A 26,114-nucleotide genomic window follows, 5' to 3' on the forward strand; every position below is an offset into this window, starting at 1 on the left:
GCAATGAGACAATGATTTGGCTAACGTGTACAGCTGGGCTGGGTAGGAGGTGATGAACAGTGCCACAGACATTCACATGGATGCGGCCTAGAGAAGCCTGGGGAGAGTCATGTGCTTCTGGAGGAGACTTGCCGAGAAGAGCAGAGGCCACGGCCTACACCACAGGGGGATACCACAGACGAAGTGCAAAGAGAACTTTTGTGGTTGGAAGTCTGTGGCACATTCCAGACTGTAGAGTCTCCCCTCAGCTATTGGCTGTTGCTCTCTCTCTGTCCTCAAACTGTGCCAAGACTGTAAGATTTTCCTGATGACTGGGCATATTCTACATCTGGATTCCATGGTCATAACAACCAGAAGTTTCCTGTCCTCTTTGGTTGAGGTGATTATGATATAGAGCTGGGTAGCAATATCAACAATTTTGAGGTAAGCCCTACCATCTAAAATACAGTGTTCTCTCATCTGAGATTTCTAGGTGTCTGGGAGGGAGGGCGAGGGGACACTATTATTCACTGAGTGCTAATTCTGTGCCAGGTGCCTTACTTATGTAATTCTAACTTCCCTTCACAGTAGCCTCATGGCGATATCAGTATCTTATTCTATAAACAAGAGAATAGGCCTGTGCATGTCAGGTGGGTCTATTAGGAAGCAGAGTGGGAGTGTCTGGAGTTCTAAGCTTGTGCCCTTTCTGTTTTGTCCTGCTGCTTCAGGTTCTAGAAATGGTTTCTTTTGCTCTGCAAAACCTATTATGGCTTTATTGTATTCATTTGGTCAATCCTTGAAGTTGCATTTATTTTATGTACTTAAAAGGAAGAGAATCTGTAGCTTTCTAGCTTAATGTTCTCTACACCTTGCAGTTGACAAATCCTTCGCTATTACCATACTTTACAGATGAGGGATCGTGTGATGGGAGGCAGAACGTTCCATGTCTGTCTGGTTCATCTCCATATTCCTAACACCCGCACCAGGAGTTCATATTCAGTGGGCTCTCGAATTTTTGTTAACTAAACATGAGTCATATAGCTTGTAAGTTCCAAATTCAGATGGGAACCCAGGTCCCTGAGTCTGTACTCAGAGCTCTTTCCCCTGCGAAACCATTCTGCTTTTCCCAGACCCCTAATCTGTGGGACTCGGGAACCCTCTGATAGACCTGTCTGGTGGATTTCCACAGCTCTATACATACGTACGGGTAGTCTCTTAGAATATGATCTCATTCTTGTTCTTGTTTCTCTTCCTTTAAATATCTCAAGACAGGGTTTTAAAGGACCTGACACTTCCCAATCAAATGACTTGAAAAGTATCAATTATCCAATATTGGATTCATAGAGAATTAACACCAGAAGGATTCTTGAGATCATTTGGTACCGTATTTTCGAAACTTAAAAAAAAAAAAAAATTAGTGGAACCCTTGTCTTTAAGGAGAGCTTCAGTGTATAGACAAGGTCAATGCCAGGTTGTGCGGCTTAAGTGTGTGCTAAGGTAGGAGGTAAGCTGGAGTCCTTGGGCTCCTTGAGGGTATGGTTTATAAATCACTGATCTGTTCTTGCCCCTCATTTTGTAGTGAAGAAACCGAGGTACAGACATGCTCAGTGACTCACAGAGGTGGCTGGATTAAGATGATGATGAAGCGTGTTGTCATATATCTGAATTTCCGATATCATTTTAAGTACCATTCTACTTTTATTATAAAGAAAAAGTAAATCACCTATACTTTAGAGCAGGAGTCAGCAAACTGTGGCCTGTTTTTGTGCAGCCCCTTGAGCTAAGAATGGTTCTTGCATTTTTAAACAATTGTTAAAAAAAAAAAAAAAGCAACAGCAACAACAAAAGCAAAGAACATGGGATGAAGACCATAGGTGCCCCATAAAGCCTAAAGTATTTGCTGTCTGTCTGTTCACAGAAGAAGATTGCAGAACCTACTTTACTGGAGTCACTGCTGCTGATATTAACATGGAAATACCAGAAGAATTTGGCTTTCTCTAAGTAACTTCAAAACATGTAGATTTAAAACAAAGCCCGATTAGTTGAGCGTATTTACGTCAAAAAGCGTTTAAACTTGTATTCCTCAAATGAACTTCTTTAAATTGCTCAATACATTTTCATCCTTCTTTTCAAACACCAGATTTTGGGGGAGGATAGGCCAGTTAACTAGGTTCTTGTAATACATGGGAAACATTGCCCCTAGAGGGCTGCCTACAGTTGTAAGTTCTAGAAGATGGAAAGGAAGCAGTGTGCATATTTGAACACAAAATCAGGGCGTCTTCTAGACTCCCCCCCCAAAAGGTTAAGAACAAGAGGAAGCAGAGTGTGAATAATGTCAGTCACTCCTGGTCACTTTGGGGCCACATGTATGCATGCCAGAGGGATATTTCTTGTTTTGAGCCTTACCTTGGAGTTGAGCCTTCCTTTTTTAAAAAAAAAAAAATTTTTTTTTAACGTTTATTTATTTTTGAGACAGAGAGAGACAGAGCATGAACAGGGGAGGGGCAGAGAGAGAGGGAGACACAGAATCCGAAACAGGCTCCAGGCTCTGAGCTGTCAGCACAGAGCCTGACTCGGGGCTCAAACTCACGGACCGCGAGATCGTGACCTGAGCCGAAGTCGGCTGCTTACCCGACTGAGCCACCCAGGCGCCCCTGAGCCTTCCTTTGAAGCAGTTGTCAGTAGAGCAGGTTTCCTAATGTCATCCTTACCACTTGATGCATTTCCAGTAGCATCTGAGCTTTGTTGGGAAGTGGAATGAATGTTTTCCTCCGTGGAGCATTGCTCGTAGTGAATAGACAGCTAGAAGGCAGTGACAGGTCTTTTGAGTGAAAGACCTAGAAAAGGTTTCTCAGCGAAACAAACCCCAAAGTGGGCATGCCTGTGGAAAGCTCCCACCTCCCGGATCCTTCAAAGACAATTAAGTGGATGAAACCACAGGACCCCGTTGTTGAGGCGATGTTAACCTAGTTACAGGCTCTCCTGGCCCTTGGGATTGCCCTAGTTGGTTGGTTGGTTGTGGTATTTGTTTTCATGGTCTTTGGCCAGATCATTGACTTATGTGTGTTCCAGAAGGTGGCCAGGGAAAATAAAAGAATAAATAAGAATACATTTGGCCGCTTGGTAGCAGCTGTGGCACAAAACCTGGTCGGAATAAAGGTTAAAATTCTTGGCCTAGGGGCGCCTGGGTGGTGCAGTCGGTTAAGCGTCCGACTTCAGCCAGGTCACGATCTCGCGGTCCGTGAGTTCGAGCCCTGCGTCGGGCTCTGGGCTGATGGCTCGGAGCCTGGAGCCTGTTTCCGATTCTGTGTCTCCCTCTCTCTCTGCCCCTCCCCCGTTCATGCTCTGTCTCTCTCTGTCCCAAAAATAAATAAACGTTGAAAAAAAAATTAAAAAAAAAAATTCTTGGCCTAAATCCGTATTTAAAGTTAACTTTGAGTTAGGGGTTGTCCTTCTAATCGGTGTCATGGATTCTTGTGCATAATAAAAAAAACCGTTCTCTCACAATTCATTGCACCCATATTCCTTTTTTTTTTTTTTAAGTTTATTTATTTATTTTGAGAGAGCATGCGCATATGAGCAGGGGCAGAGCGAGAGAGAGGGGGAGAGAGCATCTTGCGCTGTCAGCACAGAGCCCGACGTGAGCTCAAACCCACGAACAGTGAGATCATAACCTGAGCTGATATCCAGAGTCTGACACTTACCTGTCTGAGCCATCCAGGTGCCCATGCACCAACATTCTTTCATGAAAATGTGGGGGATTGGGATCTGTCTTCTCTGCAGCTTTTATTTTATATGTATTTAAGCACTAAATAAAAGCAATTTCATTTGCTCTCCTCTCCTTTGGTAAATCTCTTCTCCCCAAACGCCCATTTTCTTCCTGTATAGACATATATTTTTAGTAAATAAAGGACTTACTGTGTGAAATTTTCTTTTGGCAGTCAGAATGATTATGAGCATAATATGTTTCATTACAAGGTATGTGATGTCAGTGCTTGGTAAATGTGCCCGGGAAGAAATGTATCATTTTATGTATAAGCTGAGATTTCAATAAGTAGCCATTTATCTCTCTATAGAGTGCTGTTCCTAGACGACAGAGTGCATTATTATGTTATTAGGGCTTTTTTTGGTAGTTAAGTTCTTTTTTGATCTATTAAGAATTTCCCGGTGATTTCAGTAGTTTGGTAATATATCGTTCATCTTATAACAGGTATTGGTAATGTTGGGATGAAAACATTTATACAAGAGGAAATAAAAGTCAAGGAAGCAGATAATCGACCGATTTATCAGCCTTAACAGACAATTTTTCTGATAATGCCATGGTAGCCATGGTAAATTTACTTCTGATTGCTTGAGGGGACAGATTCTATATGCTTTCTGTAACATGGAGGTGCAGGAAAGGGTGAAGGAGCAAGTTATCAATCCGTGGACTAACCAGAAGTGTTTTGGTGTGTAGATTGGCCTTGTGGTCAGTGGATTCATGCTATACTTTGAACTATCCCTTTCTTATTAATTTGCTACAACATATGTGGCCACGAGTGTATTTTTTTGTTTGGAGATTTTGAAGTAGCTCTAGTAATAGAAGACTTCTCTTGCTTAACGTCTTTCTCAGAATCTTTCATTTGAACAAAATTTGGTTAAAATTCAGAGGTAGGTAAAAATAGCTTAATAGTCGGCTCCCAGTCCTTCCAGCCTCGGAGGACATCGCACGGCACAGCAGCATGGTCCGTTCTGTGATAACCAGGTTGTGCAAAAACTACAGCCCTAAGCTAGGCTCCGGTTCAGAATCCAGAGGTGAACCAATCCAGAAAAAGTCTCAGGCCTTCGTTCAGACGTACATGTCTCAGTTTTCTGGGGCCTCCGTAACAGAGTATCGCAAACTGGATGGCTTGAACAACAGAAATTTATTGCCTCACTGTTCTGGAGGCCAGAAGTCCCAGATCACGGTGTTGGCCGGCAGAGACACAATGAAGACACAAGGAAGGGTCTGTTCCAGAAGTCTGTCCCTGCTTGTGGTAGTTCCTTGGCTGTGAGAGGGTCACTCTAGTCTTCACATGGTATTCACGCCTGTAGGCGTGTCTGTCTCTGTGTCTGGATTTCCCCTTTCTATAAGGACACCAGTCATACTGGATGAGGGTCCACAATAATGACCTCATCTTAACTGGTTCATCTGTGAAGACCCTATTTCCAAATAAGGTCGCATTCATGGGTGTTGGGGGTTGGACTCCAACATCTTTGGGTGGGGGACACAATTCAACCCATGACACCAGGTTTTCATCCTTAGTTTGCACAGTTTTATTAAGCTGGATGGGAGACAAAAAGCCACAAATTTAGAAAGAAGGAGCTCGTGTCTGGGTGTGTATGCTTTTGAAATCCCATCAAAATAAAACTTAAAATGCAGGAGTGCCTGGGTGGCTCAGTTGGCTGAGTATCTGACTCTGGATTTTGGCTCAGGTCATGACCCCAGGGTTGTCAAATGTATGAATGAGAAAGAAGAATGCGCTTAACAATCAGAAAGGCAGCACTTATCAGTACTGGAAATGAGAACGATTTTCAGAATTACAAATGACAGTCCTATCATTTGTAGGGATCCACCCTGAGCTTGGAGCCTGGTTGAAATTCTCCCTTTCTCGCTCTGCCCCCTTCCCCTACTTGTGCGCTTTCTCTAAATAAAAAATTAATAATTAATTAAAATAAATAAATAAAGGGGTGCTTGGGTGGCTCCATTGGTTAAGCGTCTGACTCTTCATTGTGGCTCAGATCATGATCTCACAGTTCGTGAGTTGGAGCCCATATCAAGCTCTGTGCTGACAGTGTGGAGCCTGCTTCTGCTTGGGATTCTGTCTCTGTCTCCCACTGTCTCTGCCCCTCCTCTGTTTTGCTCTCTGTCTCTCGAAAATAAACTTAAAAATAAGTAAATAAATAGAAACACCCCTACTTTAAAAATTTTTTTAAAAACAATGAAACTTAAAATATTGATTACTTGAAGTTACCGTACTTTTTGCTTACCTGAAAGATTACTTTTTGTCAAACAACTCGCACTCTGTTAGATTTCCTGAAGGTTTGGGTTTGAACATTGCTTTGTCACCCACTAAGTGGGTATATTGGGTAAGCCATTAACCTTTGCAGCCTTGGTTTCCTGGTCTGTAAAATGAAGAGACTATGGTCTACCACATGAAATCATGGGAAGAATTTGCTGATGAATACTGACGCATCTAATAAAGTACCCGGCATATTTTTAGTGTTTTATGCACGATTGTTCATTCATTCAACAACTGTTTGTTGGGAGGCTGCTGTGTTCCAGGTCTTGTTCTAGAGTTCATTCATTCACTTAATGATGATTATGCCGTGATTTAGTAGAGCACTGGCCTTTGGAGTGAGACATCTGAGCTCCAGTCCTGTCTATGTTAGCAAATCAAGTATGGGGCCACAGACTAATCACTGGCCCTTTCTAGGCCTCTGCTTAGAGACTAGCCATACGGACTAAATCTCCAAGGCTTTACCATCTCTAAAGTAATTCAGACAACAGATTCAAAATCGGCAAATAGAGTTATAGTTCTTGGTCTCCTACAGATCCATTGTGCAGTCTGAGAAAGTTACCCTCTGTGATTTAGCTTTTCTGTCTGAAGTGCGGGTAATAGGATTAGTACTGTCTATTTTCCGACGGTAATGATCGTAACCATGATAGCCGCCCTTTACTGAGCTCTTGACACTGTGCTAGATACTTTTCATACATCCTTGCTTCTCCAGAGCAGCTGGGAACACAGAGAATCGATGTTCCTCGGTGGTTTGTGAAGCACAGCCCTGCAGTATTTAGTAAGAACAAGTACAGCTCTAGGACAGAGTAGAATGTGGAATTCCCTTGAAATGTTAAGCGGAGAGTCCAAGAAATCTGGGACTTTCTGGAGGGGGCTTCGGCTGTGGCCCCGAGTTACCTTGGGATGCTGTGCTCGTTTCTTGGCCACTAGGGAGACTGGTGGAAAAGTTTGCAAAACACTCTCTTTTCCCTATTTCATGTTTGACTCACATCAGAAAAACAGGATTATCTTTGTAATTTTGAAAATTGTTCTCATTTCCAGTACTGATAAGTGCTGCCTTTCTGATTGTTAAGCGCATCCTCTTTCTCATTCATACATTTGACAGACAATAGCTGAACACCTGCTCCGTGCCATTCTAAGTGCTGAGCACATAGCAAAGAAGACGAAGTCCTCTCTCTCATGGAGCTTCTCTTCTAATAAACAGTGATGCTTTGAGGGGAGACCCGAGGAAGTAAAGGAGTCAGCCGTGTGGCTATTTGGGGGGAATTTTGCTCTTTATTTATTATTTATTAGCAAGGCAGAGTAGTAGGGGATGAGGTCTGAAGGATACAGATTATGGAGGCCCTGAGGGCAAGGGAAGGGTTTTGGATTTTATCCCGAGAAACATGAGAAGCCATTTTGGAGGCTTCTGGGATGGGGGTAATGGAGTGTGACATATATTTTTAAAAGCTTACTCCGGCTGCTGGCTGAGCACAGCGGGGCAAGAATCGGAAGTGAGGAGAGCAGCTGGAAGACTACTGCCACAGTCCAGGCCAAGGACGGCAGTGTTGTATAGCAGGGTGGGAATGGTAGACGTGGTAAAAAGTGGCAAGATTTGGGATGTATATGGAAGGTGGGACCAGTGGAATCTACAAATGAGTTCGATGAGGACTTGAGAGAAAGGGAAGCGTCAAGGCAAGCTGCAGGGGTTTTGGTCTAAGCAGTCTTAGGGAGGAGTTGCCATTCATGTTGTGACGGGCAGTTTGATGGTCACCGGAAGGTCTGGCACCTTTATGTGAAAATCCTGAAAGCAGCTCCCCTACCGTTTGCAGCTCCCTTTGCAGATAAAGAGCGGTGCGTTCCTTTGTGTTACCTTTGTTTTACTCGTGGACATCTGCAACTATAATTTAAAACCACTCCTCTGTGCACAATGTTCGTCTTGACCCAGAGGGCCTCTCCGTGCCATCTCAGTCTGCCGACTCTTATCCTCTCCAGACTTCCTCCCATTTCCCAGTGTCCTGGCAGCACCTCTTCCCCAGCTGGACTGGTGACAGGAGTCTGGTCGTCTTCTCCACCCTGGCCGTTTTAAATAACTAGCAGTTCTTAAATTTTCTCCCTGGCCATGCTGACAGCGGTTGGGTACCCTGGGCATCGGTGTTTTGATAACCGTGATCTCTGAGGCTTTGTCCCCTCGGGCCGATTGCCGGCCCGTGCGTTTCACTCGCACTGTGGCCTCGGAACCCTGAACCCCAGAGTGCTCCCTCAGTGCCGGGCACACCTGGTGTGGGGCATGTGCTAAGGCGTTTAGGCTACAAAGGGACAGTGTAAAAATTGGCAGGTAAAACTGGCCTACATGAGGATATGTTTTATGCTTAAAATCATAAAATTGGTTCATAACAGCCTGATGTGCAGCATACTAAACCTTTATTAAACATTATAGGGGTCATCGTTTTTGTCTTCCTGGTGTCTCTTCCCTCTCCTTTCTTCTGTGACCCACATTAAGTCAGTTGTAGAACCCCCGCCCTCTGGCTTCAGTGGTAAGTCTGGAGAAGGGAATAGGACCTCCAACAGGCTGATGAGAGGGGAAAGACCTTTCTCTGGTGGTAAGTCGTTGAGAGGGAAAACCCAGAACCTGTGTGGCCAATTGGCAGCCTCCAGGGAAAGGTGGCCTGAGAGGACAAGGCTAGTCTCTGAGAAGAGATGAGAAGCAGTGAGAGAGTACCCCGATAGTGCACTGCCCTCCTCCCAGATGCCGGCTCCCCTGTGCCCCTCTGTGTGTTTGGGTAAGGGACTGGGAATCGCACCTGTCACTTCTTGCGGTCCTGGTTGTCACTACAACCAGGTTGTGTCCCCTGGTTGTGCCCTGGTACCCCTACTAGGACCAGGGCATCCAGCAGGAATACAAAAATGACTCACCTGTGGCCCTGCCTCAGGCATTTATAATCTAATGGTTTGATTTCAAAACCAGCGGGTGTGGTAAGAAAATTGGTAAAATCTGCCCTTTCACAAATCAATAGATGGTCAGTTTTTAAAATGTGAAGAATGCAGGAAAAAAAAATTATTAGGTTTTAGTCACCTGAATGTTAGCAAACCCTCCTATACATGAATTTCCAGTGTCATCTGTTAAAATCATCTTCATTCCTTCAAGGTCCATTTCCAAAGCCAGGTGCACCACTGGAATTAATTTATGCACAAACAACTCTTGCTCGGTTGCTCTGTGATAACACCGGGCTTTGTGCTTTGTATACTTGTGTAACCCTCACTCCCTGTCGACTGCAGCAGTTGGGCAAGACACTGTTGCGTCTTTGAAGCTCTCTGTTGCAGAGAACAGCTCCCCGAACATAGTAAATGCTCAGTAAATATTTGTTAAATTAAGTCACTCATCAGCATTGGTTTTGCTAATAACTCCTGTATACAGCTCCTTAAACCTTACAAACCACTTTTGTATAAAATTGCATGGAAAAATTGGTTGTCTAATACTAGATAATTGCAAGTGATTATTACTAATAGGGTGATATTACTAATAGAGATGTGTGACCTTAGAATTAAGTATAGGGGTGCCTGGGTGGCTCAGTCAGTTAAGCATCTGATTCTTGATTGCAGTTCGGGTCATGATCCCACGGTTCCTGGGTTCCATCCCCGTGTCAAGCCCCACGTCAAGCCCCAAGTAGGGCTCTGTGCTGCTGACTGTGCGGAGCCTGCTTGAGATTCTCTCTTTCCCTTTCTCTGCCCTCTCGTACTCTCCCCCTCTCTCTCAAGAATAAATAATCTTTTAAAAAATTAAGTGTAAATATTTAGCTATAAATGTATGCTAGCTGGAAAGGAAGAACACTGGGAAGATTTTTAGATGCAAGTGAGCCAGAGGGTTAGTTAGTAGGTACTAGGTGAAGACACCTGTTGTCACAAGAAGAAGGTGTTGATACAGGAGGACTCACCATGAGTCCTAAGAGGTGAAACTTTGTTCTTTTCAAAACCTGCTGGTTAGATTCATGTGGAGCCACTGGTGGGATGAGTTGTGGGTAGATTAAGAAATGGGGCTTTTAGATCTCCATCTCCGCTTACTTTAACCACAGCCAAAAGGCATAAAAATTAATAGGTATCTCTTTCTCGCATTCTTTTTTCTCTTTTCGCTCCCTGTCTTTCTGATCAAGGATCTTCTGAGTTGAGTATTTGTCCAATTAAATGCATCTGATTAAAACTGTCAAACTGAAAAGGAAGTGAGTTGGAAAAAAACGCAGCCAGAGTTGCAGATATCGAGTTACCGGTTTTCTGCTTGAGAACTGAATTATAAATAAATGTGTTAGGTAGTGGAATTTTGTTTTGTTTTCCCCAAAGGAGAAATATTCACCACATGGAAACAAAATTTATTCAGCATATTTTCGTTCCGTAATTGTACCACTTCTATTCTTAATTCTTTGAGTTGATGATTTAAAGTGAAAAACACAAAAACAGACTGTTGTGTAAAATTGACAGGAATGAGTGTGAACCTGGCTGTCAGAGACATAGGTTGTTGTAAAATTAGCAATGGAAATAGCTTCCTATTCTGGAGGTTAAAAATAATGTATTTACAAGGAAGTTATTTACATTGGCCGTTTAGAGGCTTCCCCTGGGAGCCTTAGTTAGGAAAGCTGTGAAATCCACAGTCCATGTGCTCAGGAAGCGTTTCCGGGACCGCAGCATGTGGGGTGCTCAGAGATTACGTGCCATGATTCTGTGCTCCTGACGGACAGGAAAATGAAGCTGTCTCGCTGCCCAGGGGCTTCTCGAATTGTGAAAGAGAGTCAAAAGTCAAGCCTGGCTTGTTGTAAAGTTTGTGGTGTCCAACAAGTTAATCCCCTAGATTGCCAGAATGCTTTGTTTTGAGCTTCTCCAATGAGAATCTTTTCTCATAATGTGGTGTGAAAGGTGCTACGGGCTCCTGCACACCCCGCGGAAGGGGAGCTCCCTGTAACTGGACCGATGCAGCCTTCAAGGACATCTCCTGGATGAATTCAGATGTGAAATACAGAGCAGCCCAGCAGGGGGAGGAGAATTAATATTTGTGGGAGAAAATCCTTGTTGCTGCTGTTTTGAGCTGAAAGCATATTTGTTTGAGCCGCTTATGATTTTTCTCCAACCTCTGCAGGTCTCCACTTCTCTTGCATTCATGTCTCTGAAAGCTTCCCCCACTTTCTGCTTGACCTCAGGTGATGCCAGAATAATTTCAAAAATGTTTCTTTTCGGGTTTCTGGTCTGGCTCCTCCTAGGCTATGTGCGTTGAAATTATTTGGTGATTTATTACTTGAATAGTCTCAATTTTAGTAGCAGCATCTTCAGAAAAGTGATGAATAGAGTATTGCGAGTTAAAAAATACTCTACATATCCGAGTTTTCTTGCAGTCAGGAAGAGAGTGTATCTAGGTGGTCACGTCCACAAAGAACCGGGAATGGGTTGGTTGAGAAACATCCAGCTATTTTAGAGGCCGTAAAATGGTCCGTTTAAGAGATGCTTGGTTTGCTTGTTGGGCGCTTATGTTTTGGCAAGGTTGGGAAAGTTTCTCTAAACGTAGATATTAACTGTTTGTATCATTCAAGAATGTTCGGATCTCCTGATCACTGCTTGGTAGGATTAGAGCCTGAATGGACAGCTTTAGTTTTGTTTTTGTTTTTTTTTAATTTTTTTTAAATGTTTTTATTTATTTTTGGAGAGAGAGACCGAGCGTGAGCAGGGGAGGAGCAGAGAGAGAGGGAGACATAGAATTTGAGGCAGGCTCCAGGCTCTAAGCTGTCAGCACAGAGCCCGATGTGGGGCTCAAACTCACAAACTGTGAGATCATGACCTAAGCCGAAGTCGGACGCTTAGTCTACTGAGCCACCCAGGCGCCCCAGGACAGCTTTAGTTTTTGATGCACTCACCAGCCTCAGCACATTTGGAGGGGGACTAGTCTTGCTCACTGAGGGTGTGGAGGGGGTAGGAAATTAAGCTATGCCTTTGGGGCTTTGCCAGTAGAAGTGCTGAATTCTAGAGGCGGTTGAATCAGTTTTTGATCACCAACAAAGAAGTTGCCTGGAAGGAATGGAGAGATTAGAATATGGGAATAATGGATACTTACCTCTGAATGGTTTATCCTAAGATAAGGAGTGACTACTGTCCTTATCTATGAGAATTCTCTTGCTGATTTCTGTTTCTAGAGCGCGGAGGCATGGATGACCAGGAGTAGGAGGGCAGCAGTTTCTGGCAACTAGAAGTTGCCATTCAGAGGGCATCTGGCAGGCGGTGCACTGGGGCTTTGCAGAGAAGCACTGGGCCAGTTGTTGTGTGATTTGGGTTCTTGGTTCTGGCATTAACAGTAGGTGGCTATGTGCTTTTGATCCCACCAGGATATTCCCTCGGAATATTTAATAGTCTCAGTAAAATGACGAGCTGGGACATGTGGTTATGGATTTTTGTGGTTCTCAAAACCCTGCTTTCAGGCACCTTGTTAACTGACACCACATTGGTTCTGGACCAGTCTTGACTATCTGGAGCTACTCTAGTGTGACAAAAATATCATCTGAAAGTACTCACTTTTGAATCATTTGTTTTCCTACGTTCTTTCAGTGAGCATCAATAAAGATCAGAGAAGAAATTCTTTGAGATACTCAACTGTTCTTATTGTAGTGATTCTTTTGCTTCTTACTATTTACAGGATTGTTCCCATGTGATTTTTCTGAAGGATAAGATATTTAAACTGAAATCAAGAAAGGTGGCTTACCAAAGGAACACAAAATTAGCCCTCTCGTTGAAATGGATGTTGACTACTTGATGTTTGGTAAAAAAAAAAAAAGAAAAAAAAAAAAGCATCTCTTGGAGAAGCCAGTGGGGAGATGAGTAGTTTAGGGTTGTGCTGGTTTCAGCGAAGATGAAAAATGTTGAAATGGAGTGGGAAGAAGGAAATGTGGCAAATCACAAGGAACCAGACTGTTTTTAACAGAGAGAATTCAATTTTATCTGCCTTTTTTCAGCAAATTCCATTTGATATTTTACATTTTCTTGATAATTTAATAAAGAATCTCAGGAAGGAGTCATGGAACTTTAGCTTAGTGAAAGAGAATTTGTCATTTGTGACATTTCTTCTCTAAATAGCATGGGAAGATCAATGTATCAGCTTGTAGCTCATGCATTACTAGTTCAACTACTTCTATTCAGAAAAGAGACACCATATCATATAGCAAAACTTGGCACGATGGGAAATTTTAGCTCAATTCCTAAACATTCATTGAACTCCGCTGGGGTCTGGGCATCGTGTTAGGCACAGTGGGGGATGTGTGGATGATAGAACATGATCCCTGCCTTCAAGAAACACCACCGCTTACTTTTTAGAAGATAAGTCTATAGTAGATAATTTAGAGTGATGTAAAATCAGTGTAAACAGAACATGGGAACGTTGGCTCTGCATTCAAAAGATGCACGGAACGTTGCTGCTTCTCACCGCTGGCAGTGACCTTGAGCTGAGCTACTGTCATCCCTCACCTGGGTTCCAGCCTCCTGGCTGGTCTCCCTGCTTCCACCCTGTGTCTGTAGCCTCTTTTCCACACAGCAGCCAGAACAGCCCTTTGGAAATGTAAGTCACATCAGGGGTGCCTGGGTGGCTCAGTTAGTTAAGTGTCTGACTTGAACCTACTTCATGATCTCGCCATTCCCAAGTTCGAGCCCCGCGTCGGGCTCTGTGCTGACAGCTCAGAGCCTGGACCCTGCTTCAGATTCTGTGTCTCCCTCTCTCTGCCCCTTCCTACCCCCCTCAAAAATAAATAAACATTTAAAAAATTTAAAAAAAGAAAGAAAATGTAAGCCATATCATATCAAAGCCCTCTGGTAGTTCCCAATGTCACCAGATGCAAAAGACCTTTCCACAGTTTACAGTGTTCTGCAGGTCTGCATAGCCTCACTGGTTCACAACACACACCCATCCTCGCTCTCTCCCCTCCCTCTCTTTCTCTGATGTTACTTCTCTGACTTCCTCTCCTTCTGCTCTGACCCCTACTCACCGCACTCTACCCACACTAGCCTCCTCGCTGGGCCACGGACACGTGTTTCCACATCAGGGCCTTTACAGTGACTCCCTCTGCATGGAACGCTCTCCCAGAGGGAGCTAAATGAACAACTGCTCATTTCTTTCAAGTCTTTGCTCAAATGTCACCACCTCAGTGAGGCCCCATATGCCCATCCTATTTAAGATTGCAACTTCCCTCCTACCTGTTATCCCCCATCCTCCTTGTCCTGCTTTGTATCTTTTCCCATAGCACTTCCCAACCTCCGGCTTACTGTATGACTTACTAGTTTTTAAATTTTGTGTGCCATCTATCTTCCTCTCCTGGGATATGAAGCTCCACGAAGGCAGGATTTTCGTTCAGTGTGGTTCAGTCTAGAATGATCTGGAACAATGCCTGGCATGCCACAGATACTCCACAATTGTTTGCTGGATAAGTGAATGAATGAGAAAGGAGAGATTAATTCCGAGAGTTCCGGGGAGAACCACAAGGAAGAAACTTTTGAGCTGGCAGGCGAAGGATAAATAGTCAGGTTTTCTGAGGAAAGACATTCCTGATGGAAGGAATATCTTGAGCAAAGGTAGAACAATGACAGAGCTCATGGGTGCTCTTGGAATGGCTGGGAGTCCCAACGGAGCGGTGCTTTGTGGGCAGTCAGGGTGGTAGTGGTGGAAAGAAAAATTAATGGACGGAAAATAATTAAAGGAGACTCTTAGTGGAGTGAGGAGAGAAATTCTTAATCATTGCCTGTGACAAGATGGCAGGCATGTTGGTAATCGGCATCCAGGACTCTCAAAGAAGTAACATGCATAACATGGGAAATGCTGTCACTTTAAGAAATCAGTAATGTGAGCAGTGTTTGTGAATGAGATCTGATTTTTATATAGTTCTTGCCTGTTTGCAAATCACAGTCACATGCTTATGGTGATTTAAGCTTCATAACAATTGGATGCAGTTGTAATATCTAACAGGCAGGGAGTATTTACATCGTTGGATGAACTTTTCAAAAAAAGTCAGTTGCCTCTTCTATCAAACCAGCTAAGCGACTTGCCTGAGGTCATGGAATCAGAAAGTGGGGAAGCGGCTTCCCACTGTCTTGTGCCTCACAGACAACATTTTCCCACCCTGCCAGGCTGCCTCTCTAATTCTGATGCGACACTAAAGATATCATGCCCGTTTCTTTTTTCTTTTCTTTTTTTTTTTTTTTTAACAAGGGAATGTGTTTCTTTCCATTTCCCCCACCACTGAGAATAGCAGTCTCTTCATGCAGTTACTTCTCTCTCAGATCCATTTTTCTCTCTCCCTCTTTTCCATTTCAATTTGTCTGGAATAATTATAGAAAGATGAATATGTTTCGTAGGTGGGTGTGTTTTTACCTTTGCCTGTTTAGTATTTTACCTTCTCTCAGAAGGCTTCTGCCAAGACTGTCTGACTCAGCACCTGACATTCTGGTAAGGTTGCTGCTGTCTCTCTTGTGGTTCTTGGGGCGAGGGGAAGAGGAAGCATGTCAACAACTCCGTTTGAATGTCTTCAGACTTGCTTGTTGCCCACTGGGGAGTAAACTTGATCTTCTTAATTCCCCCAGATGTTAGTAGGCTGGAAGAGGCGGAGGGAGAACTCAGTGAAGGAGAGCACTGGTATGGAAACTCTTCAGAGACTCCGTCAGAAGCATCCTATGGAGAAGTCCAGGAGAACTATAAGTTGTCTCTGGAGGACCGGATCCAAGAGCAGTCCACTTCCCCTGACACCTCCTTGGGAAGTGCCACTCCCAGCAGTCACACGTTGGAGCTGGTGGGACTTGACGGTGAGGTCCTGAGAGACTCACATCAATGTCAAGATCACCTCTCCCCTGGCGTGTCTTCTTTGTGTGAGGATGACCCCCCAGGCTCCACTAAGCCCTTGAGCAGCAACCTGAGGCGGCTGCTGGAGGCTGGCTCCCTCAAACTCGATGCCACCGCCACGGCCAATGGCAGGGTGGAGTCCCCAGTGAACGTGGGCTCGAATCTCTCCTTTTCCCCACCGTCCCACCATGCCCAGCAGCTCAGTGTTCTTGCCAGGAAGTTGGCTGAGAAGCAGGAACAGAATGACCAATACGCTCCAAGTAACCGTTTTATATGGAATCAAGGTAAGTGGTTGTCAAACTCAACCACCACCTGCGGCTTGTCTCCGGATTCAGCCATCCTCAAACTGAAAGCCGCAGCCAATGCCGTTCTGCAGGACAAATCTCTCACCAGGACTGAGGAGACCATGCGATTTGAGTCCTTTTCCTCCCCTTTTAGCTCCCAGTCTGCCAGTTCCACGCTGGCAGCCTTATCCAAGAAAGTCAGTGAGAGAAGCTTGACTCCCGGTCAGGAACACCCACCCCCGGCCAGCTCTTTCCTTTCCCTGGCTTCCATGACCTCCTCGGCGGCCCTTCTGAAAGAGGTAGCAGCAAGGGCTGCTGGGAGTCTTCTGGCTGAGAAATCATCACTGGTGCCTGAGGACCCTCTACCGCCACCGCCTTCAGAGAAGAAGCAAGAGAAAGTAACCCCACCACCCCCGCCACCGCCTCCACCGCCTCCGCCACCACCACCACAGTCCTTGGAATTATTGTTACTCCCAGTTCCTAAGGGAAGAGTTTCTAAACCCTCCAGCTCAGGTATGGGGTCTTTTATTTCAATCATCGTGTACGTTTCTTTCTTTCTTTCCTTTTCCTTCTTTCTTTCTTTCTTTCTTTTGACCGTAAATTGCAATGTCTTCTTCATTGCTTTATTCGGAAGGGGTCCCCATCTGATCCGAGGCAGGAATAAGAAAGCAGGAGCACAAGAAAATACTTTAAGCAAGCAGCGTAGTATTCTTTCATGTATGTGTTACACAAAGACTTCACAAATAGCTTCATTTTTGAAAGGTAATGAATAATCTTGGAGACGTACAGTACTCCTCCCTTTCATATAAATGATCTTTTTTTTTTCTTCTTACCAAGTGCAGGCTAGGTCCATACAAGACATATTTAATGGGAGAAGATCAAAGCAGCTTTGTCATGGAGTGCATGGCATCACTGAACATAGGGGGATAAAAAAAAACCCACAAAAACCCGCTGCTTTTGATACAGTGGACAAGGGAGAGCCCACCCTCCTGCTACCTCCCATCACAAATGGACTTCTGTATACAGTAACTACTCTGCCCTAATTTATCACACTGTATACTTTTATGCTAGCATTTTTATTATTTGTGTGTGTGTGTGTGTGTGTGTGTGTGGAATTTAAACCTTTCCCACTTACCCTGTTCTTCTGTAATTTCTTGCCATAGAAGAACCCTAAAGAATATTGTCATTCAGACATAATCAAAGCATTTCCTGCAGATGCTTTTTTTTTTTTAATTCAAATCCAATCAGATTCTGAAGGCATGTGCATGTGGAAAATTTGAATCATAAGTTTTTCTTGGGAGGACAGTTTCCAAAGGAGAAGTCGTTGTCTTGTGGAGCCCTGACATTCACAAGTGACTCGTCTGAGGGAGAAAGTTAGTCACTTGAGTTCTCACGGTGGAAGCATCCCATCTTGTGCTGGGTTGTTTTTAAATTGTGCGTATGGTAAATTCACGGTCCCGGGATGGAGGTATGGAGTTTCAGATGTCTCCCGAGGATATCCTGTCAGATTGGAACAGGAAGTAGACTATGTGTGCCCTCGTCAGTGTAAACACTGCTGTTGTGTATGTCTAGCCAGCTTTGATTATTTGCAGCCACATTGATGAATGGCAAATAATTGAATGGTCGCTGCTAACATTGGTTTGATGCACTTCAGACAAATTTCCATTTAAATTGCTGAGTGAGCTCTATGCACTAATTCTAATTGTTTTAAAACTTGTGTAAACAGCAGAATAGAACTAAGGAAATGGATACCTGGAACTTTTATGACTCTCAGTGATCCAAACCAGTCACTCCAGAGTTTCTGAAGGGTCCATAAAATCCTGAAATGTTTATCCATTCCGAGTTTCATTTCTCCTCACTTTTTACCTGCCATCTGGTGAAATGGCTAAAATTAGGAAACCAGGAGAAGAGCAAAGGGAGCTGGGTAATCTTGCAATGGAGAAAATCACCCCTCATTTATAGAAATTTCATTTAGGGGAGCAGCAGGAAGAAAGGCATGGCTGTATATAAAATGTAGTTTTATAGGGGCGCCTGGGTGGCTCAATCGGTTAAGTGTCCGACTTCAGCTCAGGTCACGATCTCATGGCTTGTAAGGCCCCGTGTCGGGCTCTGTGCTGACGGCTCGGAGGCTGGAGCCTGCTTCGGAATCTGTCTCCCTCTCTCTCCACCCCTCCCTTCGATTCTGTGTCTCCCTCTCTCTCACCCCCTCCCCCACTTGCACTCTGTCTCTCTCTCTCAAAATAAATAAACATTAACAAAATTTTTTTAAATGTAGTTTTATAAATATTCTCTGTATCTGGTTACTGAATGAATGCACTTACGGTATTTACACTACAAATTCATATGGACTTCAGTTACTTAGAAAAGCTTATATAAAATTAATAATAAATGTTAGTTGACTGGAGACTCAGAAAGAGGTAACTGATAAAATTGTGTCTCCTGAAGGCACGTTGTGGCCGCTTTGTCATTGTAAAACGTCTTGAGTTAGCTAGCAACAGTGGTGAAGTATCATTTTTTTCACTCCAGGGCTTAGATGCATGTAAAGATGTGAAAGAGGTCATGAACTTCCAGTGCACGGTAGACTTTCTGCCTGTTTGGTTGTAGGATACATACCCAAAGGAAAAGATAGGTTCCCTTCATGGTTTAAATGCATTTAATTCATGAAACCATCGCAACGAGCTTCTCAGCAGAATTTAACACGGAGATCTAGAAACAATCATTTTCTTTTCTTTTCTTATTACTGGATTTCTTCTATTGCTAAAACACTTACTCTTTTAATCAGTGCCATGTTCAAAATGACCAAACTGAGAGAGGAGAGAGAGGAAATTCTTGGATTGTGTCTCTGCAACCCCTCCTGGTTGACTGGTACCCAAGTCACCTGTTCTCCACGTGCCTCTGTGCACAAGCCGTGAGTTGGTGAAACAGTTCCATTGACCAATAACTGTAGGAAAAAATCACCCATTTTGTAAAACTCACACAAGAGGAAAGATTGCTGTGAAGACAAACACGAGGGCTCTTGAAATGGTCCCTTGAAAAATGTTTGGTGTGCCCATGTGGATGCATCCTAAATTCGAGTTCTGTTTCTTGCTCCCTGGGTTGCAAACAGAGGAAGGGTGCCTGTGTGCCCCTCTCAGTTAAAGCGATGTCATCACTTCGCGGCATGCTAACTAGATTATGGGTTAAGGAGGAGCGGATAGACTATTTAATTCTGTTATTTACCTTCATATCACAGAGAGATGATTTGGTTGCTGTTACAGATTTTTTAATCTCAGAAGTGGAAAGAAAGATGGGTCTTTTCCATCTAGTCCCCCACCCCTTCTAACACTCTGTATTGTGGGCTTCAGGGCGACCCGGGCTAGATTCAGATGTAACTTGGCCATACCAAGAAAGCATTTAGGAGAATGTGGTGAGGGCTGTCACCCATGTTTCTAAGCATCTCTCATTATTATTTTTTTCCTTTAGCTTAGAAAGCTTCATTTAATTCAAAATGAATAGTGTGGCTGGTTTCTTGCACCAAAGAAAGAAAATTATCTGTTGCCCAATAATTTAAATACCCAAACAATAACCCACAAAAAAAAAATCCATAAAAATAACTACAGCACCATCCTGATTTTAATCAGGGTTCACGTTTTAAAGCTGTTTCCCAAAAATGTTGCAAAAAGGGCACATAAAGTTGATTCTAGAGTTACAAAGAGATATGTGCTAGAAAAGCCAATCCTGTATTGAGTAATTTAGACCCCAGCATTTCTTCGACCTTCTTTAGGTCAAGGGAAGTCCAAACCATGGGGGAAAAAAAAGTGTCTTTTAGGTCTGACCTTATTCCTCTTTTTTGAACAGGATTCAGTTGTTGCCAGGTCATGGTGTATTTCATTCCTTAAAGAGTCCACCGCTCAGTAGCCTTTCCCCCCTGCTAGAGAGACGTGACACTTGAGGAGGGAGGTTTCTTTCATGTGACCCTGTGCCCCAGCACATGCTGCACTGTTCCTCTGAAAAGAGACACGGGAGAGAGAAGATTATGTCCGTTTGCTCTCAAGATAAATGTCACACATTGACTCAATTCTCTTTGAAGCTACTGTTTGTTGCCTCTCAGAATAAAATAGATGCTTTTTATTTTAAAGACAAAGTTTCTTGTAAATGGCCAGCAAGAGTCCCAGGATGCCAGGCTCCCAGTTAAAAGAAATAACAAGGAGAGTTTCAGAGAGAGGGTCTCCAGAACATCTTATTTCACGGAGTAAAATTTAAATGTGCTGAGAAGCAAGCTGGTCTTCTACAACTGAAGGCTCAGAATATTTCCTGGGTCCATAGATAGAGGTTTTCTGGATCCTGTTTTCTTTCATATTTACGTGATGCTATTAAAATTATTGCAAAGGCATAGAAAGGCCAGAGTGTAAGGTAACCTCTTCCTCTACGCCCATTAAGACCATGGCTATTCTAACCGTAATCCGGCAATGATCACAAGGCAGGAACTTGTTTAGAAAATTCACTTTTTAATCAAGATTCAGAACTATCTGTCACTGACCTCAATTATATTTCAGTGATTTAAAATTTTTTTTTTTCAACGTTTATTTATTTTTGGGACAGAGAGAGACAGAGCATGAACGGGGGAGGGGCAGAGAGAGAGGGAGACACAGAATCGGAAACAGGCTCCAGGCTCTGAGCCATCAGCCCAGAGCCTGACGCGGGGCTCGAACTCCCGGACCGCGAGATCGTGACCTGGCTGAAGTCGGACGCTTAACCGACTGCGCCACCCAGGCGCCCCTATTTCAGTGATTTAATATATCAGTGATTTAAATATAGACTGCCTCTAGTCTATCCAGATATCTAAAACTTCTTAGTTTTATTGAATACTTTGCAATCATTAAAATATGCATTAATAATTATCAGTGTCAAAGACAACAGATAAACCTGGTGATATCCATTGCCAACATAGTTTTTTATACCCTGAAATAGCATTTGAGAGACATGTCCATGAAATCCTATGAAAATATATTAATTCCATGTATATTGTTAGGAAGGAGGATGGGTCATCCTACTCAGATGTGCAGTAAGTTAGGAGGCCTCAGTGGGGACAGCCATGAAGGTCATGCATACCCAGGGTCACCTGGCATCCTGAACCCCTTTGATGTATATGGTAAGGTGCATATGGGAAGTATGCAGACACTACCTGCAAACTACTTGCACATTAGCTCCATTTTCTGCAAGTTGCCACATAAGATGTACCAAAAGAAAGTTTGATTTCAGTGCCTATGAAACAGTTACATTTGTTTTAAAATTCATTCCTTGAGGGGCACCTGGGTGGCTCAGTTGGTTAAGCTTCCTGATTTTTGATTTCCGCTCAGGTCACGATCTCACAGCTCAGGAGATCAAGCCCTCCATTAGGCTCTGTGCTGGTAGCATGGAGCCTGCTTGGGATTCTCTCTCTCCTTCTCTCTCTGCCCCTCCCCTGCTCCTGCTCACTCTCTCTCTCTCTCAAAATAAATAAACACTAAAAAAAATTCCTACCTTGAGTTAAAGCACGTAAGTTAATAAAAACCTCCATGAATTCCGCCCCCCCCCCCCCCCCCCCCCCCCCCAATGAAGTGTTGTTGCTTTGTGGATTTATGTGTAGACAACTTGGTAGGTCGCCAAACTGGAAGTGAAGATATTGGCTCTGATCTCAACACTGCCACTAACTAGCACAGGGATTATAAGCACACACCTCTGTTCAGCTTCCTCATCTATATAAACTGAGCTAGTTGGGAATTATCTCCAAGATTCCTTCCTGTGTTAAAATGCCTTGCTTTTCCTTTTTTATTCTTTAACCCTATCAACTCAAAACAAATATAATTTTTTTGAAGTAAATATGTTGCTTCTTAAAATTCACCATCAAACCTCCCACAAGATTGCCTCTGTAGATCTTGTCCCATTGTAAATAGTTTAAACACTTACCATTGTATCTTATTAATGGTGTAGTCATACTGTATGCATTTTAAATATCAGCTCCTCCAAATTCATTTTGGAAATAGGTAAGATGTAAGTACGTGCACATCTCTCCACACCCATTCATCTGGCACATGTATTGGTGTGCTATGTGAAAAGCATGTACTCTTGGGCTGACACTGCTGCCTTTGGGACTTGCTGGCAGCTTCCTGTACCTTTTTCTTCCATTTCCAGCACTCATTTCACTTTTTGATACTCTCTTGACCCAGCCCTTTCCAATTACTCTCATTACAATCCAACACACATTTATTGAATTGCACATAGTACCTAGCACTGTTGGGTGCTGGAGACACACAGGAAAAGACCTCTAGCCTCACCCCAGCCAATTCCCCCTCCTCCCCTTCCTCCCCTTCTGTATTTTCCACCTCTCTCTTTTCCCTGCCAAGCTGAATTTGGCCATCAGAGTTCTGCCTGGGCTGAGCTGGACCCTACCTGTGTAGCACAGTGGACTCCTGTTCCTTTGTTTTCTCCTGGCTCCTGTGACAAAGTGCCATTCTGGGCCAGGCCCCAGGCTATGTATTTATGTGATGTCAGTTGTTTAAATTTACATCTGCTCTCCTGGTGAGTGTCCTGCTTTAGAGGGTACGACTAGAACTTATGGTCACTGCTATTATTGCAACAGCTACTACCAGTAGCTTCCGTTTACTGTGTGACGGGAGAACTGCACACATTTATTATCTCTCTTCTTCCAGTAGTACTAATGCCTGTAAAGAGAATGTGTTTTCTCCAAAGAAGCAAATCAACAGCTATCCATGCCACTGGGTTTATTAGCATTTGGTGGGATCTAGTTTTGCTTGTGGTGATACTAACTAGCTAGTGATATGTTTGGGGGGAATTGTTTCCCAGACGGTTGTAAACTATGTAAAATAATGAATGTTTCAAGCCTTTTGCCTTAAGAATATGTGGTTCAGTCTAAGGAAGTGGTCATATTTCCTTAGGCTCTAAATTCGAGTGAAATTTATAGCCTTGAAAATAGTTTGGCATACAAACTGGAATATATCCTTGTTTCCTCCCTTCTCCAAAGTAGTTAACAACATTGTTTACACATGGAGGGCATCCTATTAAAATATCAAAAAATTTCTAATAAACAAAAATGCAGATGTTACCAGGGGAGATTAATGGCCAATTTGGAAAATAGATCATTGTGTTATGGTTACTTTTATCATTTGGCTTCTGTCTTCTTCCTTTCCTGCCATGATCAGTTAAAAATTTCAAAGTTATAATAATGTAGCTATTTGACCACATATCTTGCCATTAGTTTCTCTTCATTATGAGTATTCTGATTTTTTTCCCAGTCAATCCAAGGACACCCTAATTTGTACACAATTCATGTGTCTTTTGGTATTAATTAAAACTAAGGAAGCATAGCTCCAAAATAAAATAGATTTATAGGAAGTGCTAATATCAAGGTTTCATGTAGTGTGCTCTATAATACACACTAGGGGACCCGGGGTGGGGGGGTGGCGTAAGAAAAAATAAGAAAGATATTGATCACATTAAGCAAAACAAGGTGTCCAGGGGACTCTGGTGATGTTCCTTTGGTCAGTTAATGCCTTTTTATTGCCTTCGTGTGATGTGCCAAGAAACCTCAGGTCAGTAGAGGACATCTCCGTTTTTCTCTCCTCTCCCAGGCAATTCTGTAACATTAGGCAGTTTAGGGTTGAGACACTGGGAAATACTTCTGGAAAATAGGGATTAGTGGCAGCCTATTTGTGTGTTTCTTTCTTGTTACTTCGATATTCTTACAACCCCAAATAGACATCATTATCATTTTTCCCCCTCTGGTTGATGACAGTAATCTCACCTAGAGGCCTGATTCAGTCCTTCCTCTCAAATCTATTGTTCAATGTGCAGGCTTCATGATCAAGATACCCGAATGGAAGAAATGACAATGGAGAATAGAAAATGAGAGGCCAGATTAGGGATGGGACTCCAGGTCAGCAGAGGCAATCAACAAAAAACAGCAGGAAAGCTACAGTCAGATTAATAAGAAAGTGTGTTTATAGGCCTCTACAAAGTGTGCTTGTCCTAGGACGAAAGGGAACCCTCAATCCCACTCCATCCTCCAATCAGAAAAGAGAATAGTTGTGACAGAAACATCACCAGTAGGATTTCTAGACCGGAAGGTATATTTTTCAATAGGAGTTTCTTTTTTCAGGTTGTTTGGTTAGGGTAACCAGTATTACTTATTATACCGGCAATAGTAAAACAGTGTGTTTGGAATATCCTCACTGTATTCCAGAACCTTTCTGGTTCCATCCATTATAAGCGGTCCTTTGCATATAGTCAATTGACTCAATGAATAAATAATAAGATGATTTTAAAGTTTACACATGAGAATACAGCCTCTTAAAATTATAAAAGTAACGTGTGCATTAGAAAATTCAACGTGTATGGAAGAATATAAAATAAAAACAAAAGTTTCCCTCCCCGACCCCTTCCTTTTAATCCACAGTTCTTCACAGGTGACTGCTTAATGGTTTCTTGGGTATGCTTCCGGACAATTTTCATACTAATAAAAGGATATCGTTTTCTGTCATTTGTGCGTCCCGTTCTTCCTACCCCCTCTCTTTATTTTGTTCAGGCATTTAAAAGCAAATCCCAGACCTCATATCCATTTGCCTGTAAATATTACCATATACATTATCTCCAACAGAGAGGAACTTTGGAAAAATAATAGCCACGGTAACTATTATCACGTCTAACGGGATCAATGATTGTTTCATGATTTTATGGAATGCCTGGGCTATAATCAGTATTCCCTCAGTTATCTCAAAAGTGTCTTTTTATAATTGTTTTGTTCAGGTCAGGATTGAAATCACCCTCACACTTCATATTTGTTTAATATGCCTCCATAACCGTGTCCCTTTTCCAAGCGCTGTTCGCTTGAAGAGACGCATTCGTCCTATAGAATTTCTCACATTCTGGCTTTGGCTCATTCTGTCCCTTGGGTGTGTGTGTGTTTAACGTGTTTTTGTTATTTTAATCACCTATATTTCTGATAAACTTGTAGTTATATAGAGGCTCAATTAAACTTTTTATAGGAATAATTGATAGATGGCTTATCAGAAGGCACACAGTGTCCCCTTTTTAACGGTGAAGCTTAATGAATGGCTTTAAGTGCTGTCAGCTAGACTCATTCTCTATAACGTTTCCTTTCAACCTTTTACCTTGCTGTATTAGCAATTGATTCCCAGGTATTGTAAAACAAAAGTGGAATCAGCCTCGACATACAGTTTCATATCTTGCTTGCATATCTTGCTTGCATATCTACTAACTCTAATATCTTGGACATATTTCTGTATCAGCATCTATAGATCTAGTTCATTTTTTAAAATGGCTCCATATATGAGCGTATTGCTTTATGAGTGTATTAGTCTTATTTAATCCATTTGGAAAAACATTTTTTTAATTTTTAATGTTTACTTATTTTTGCGAGAGAGAGAAAGTGTGAGAGTGCAGGGGAGGGGCAAACAGAGAGAGAGAGAGGGGATTGGGAGACACAGAATCCGAAGCAGGCTCCAGGCTCTGAGCTGTCAGCAGAGAGCTCGACGTGGGGCTGGAACTCAAAGACTGAGAGATCATGACCTGAACCAAAGTCGGACGCTTAACTGACTGAGCCATCCAGGCGCCCCGGAAATATTTCTGATCCCTCATGATTAAGAAAGGAAAGTCTGAGTCTTCAGCTCTACTTGTTTGTGTTTATTCTGTCTCCAAATTGCAGACGTGAGCGTGACACTGAGCAGTGTAGCCGCATAGTGTCACAAAGAGACCCTTTCCTGAGGGGATGGAGGAGAGAGTTAGCTTAGCTTTCCTTGGAGGAAGTAGTTGGTTTGTTTGCGTTCCTGAAAAATGGAAGCATCCGTGACTGCCTCGTTGTAGCTCTTCCCAAAGTGGGTTGTGGGGCCCAGTTCAGAGAAGGCAGTGCATCTTGTTAGTGGCAACCAGAGGGACAGAAATGGGTGGGGGAAAAGCCCTGACCTTAAGACCCCCTGATGGCTAAAT

At 43.1% G+C, this 26,114-nt stretch overlaps 1 protein-coding gene across 10 annotated transcripts in view; it reads left to right on the forward strand.

Annotated features, from left to right (window-relative positions):
• ZNF827 (zinc finger protein 827) overlaps positions 1–26,114 on the forward strand; it is a 174,872-nt gene that overhangs the window by 16,289 nt on the left and 132,469 nt on the right. For all 10 annotated transcript variants that reach the window (XR_006295333.1, XR_006295337.1, XR_006295341.1 and 7 more), the window contains exon 2: positions 15,591–16,643. Coding sequence is in view for 7 of the 10 variants with exons in the window: in XM_043567971.1 (XP_043423906.1) it covers positions 15,591–16,643 (1,053 nt within the window). In the remaining 3 variants the exon portion in view is untranslated. The remainder of the gene's footprint in view (positions 1–15,590; positions 16,644–26,114) is intronic.

The sequence above is a fragment of the Prionailurus bengalensis genome, chromosome B1 (assembly GCF_016509475.1).
Source record: "Prionailurus bengalensis isolate Pbe53 chromosome B1, Fcat_Pben_1.1_paternal_pri, whole genome shotgun sequence".
Classification (NCBI taxonomy): Eukaryota; Metazoa; Chordata; class Mammalia; order Carnivora; family Felidae; genus Prionailurus; species Prionailurus bengalensis.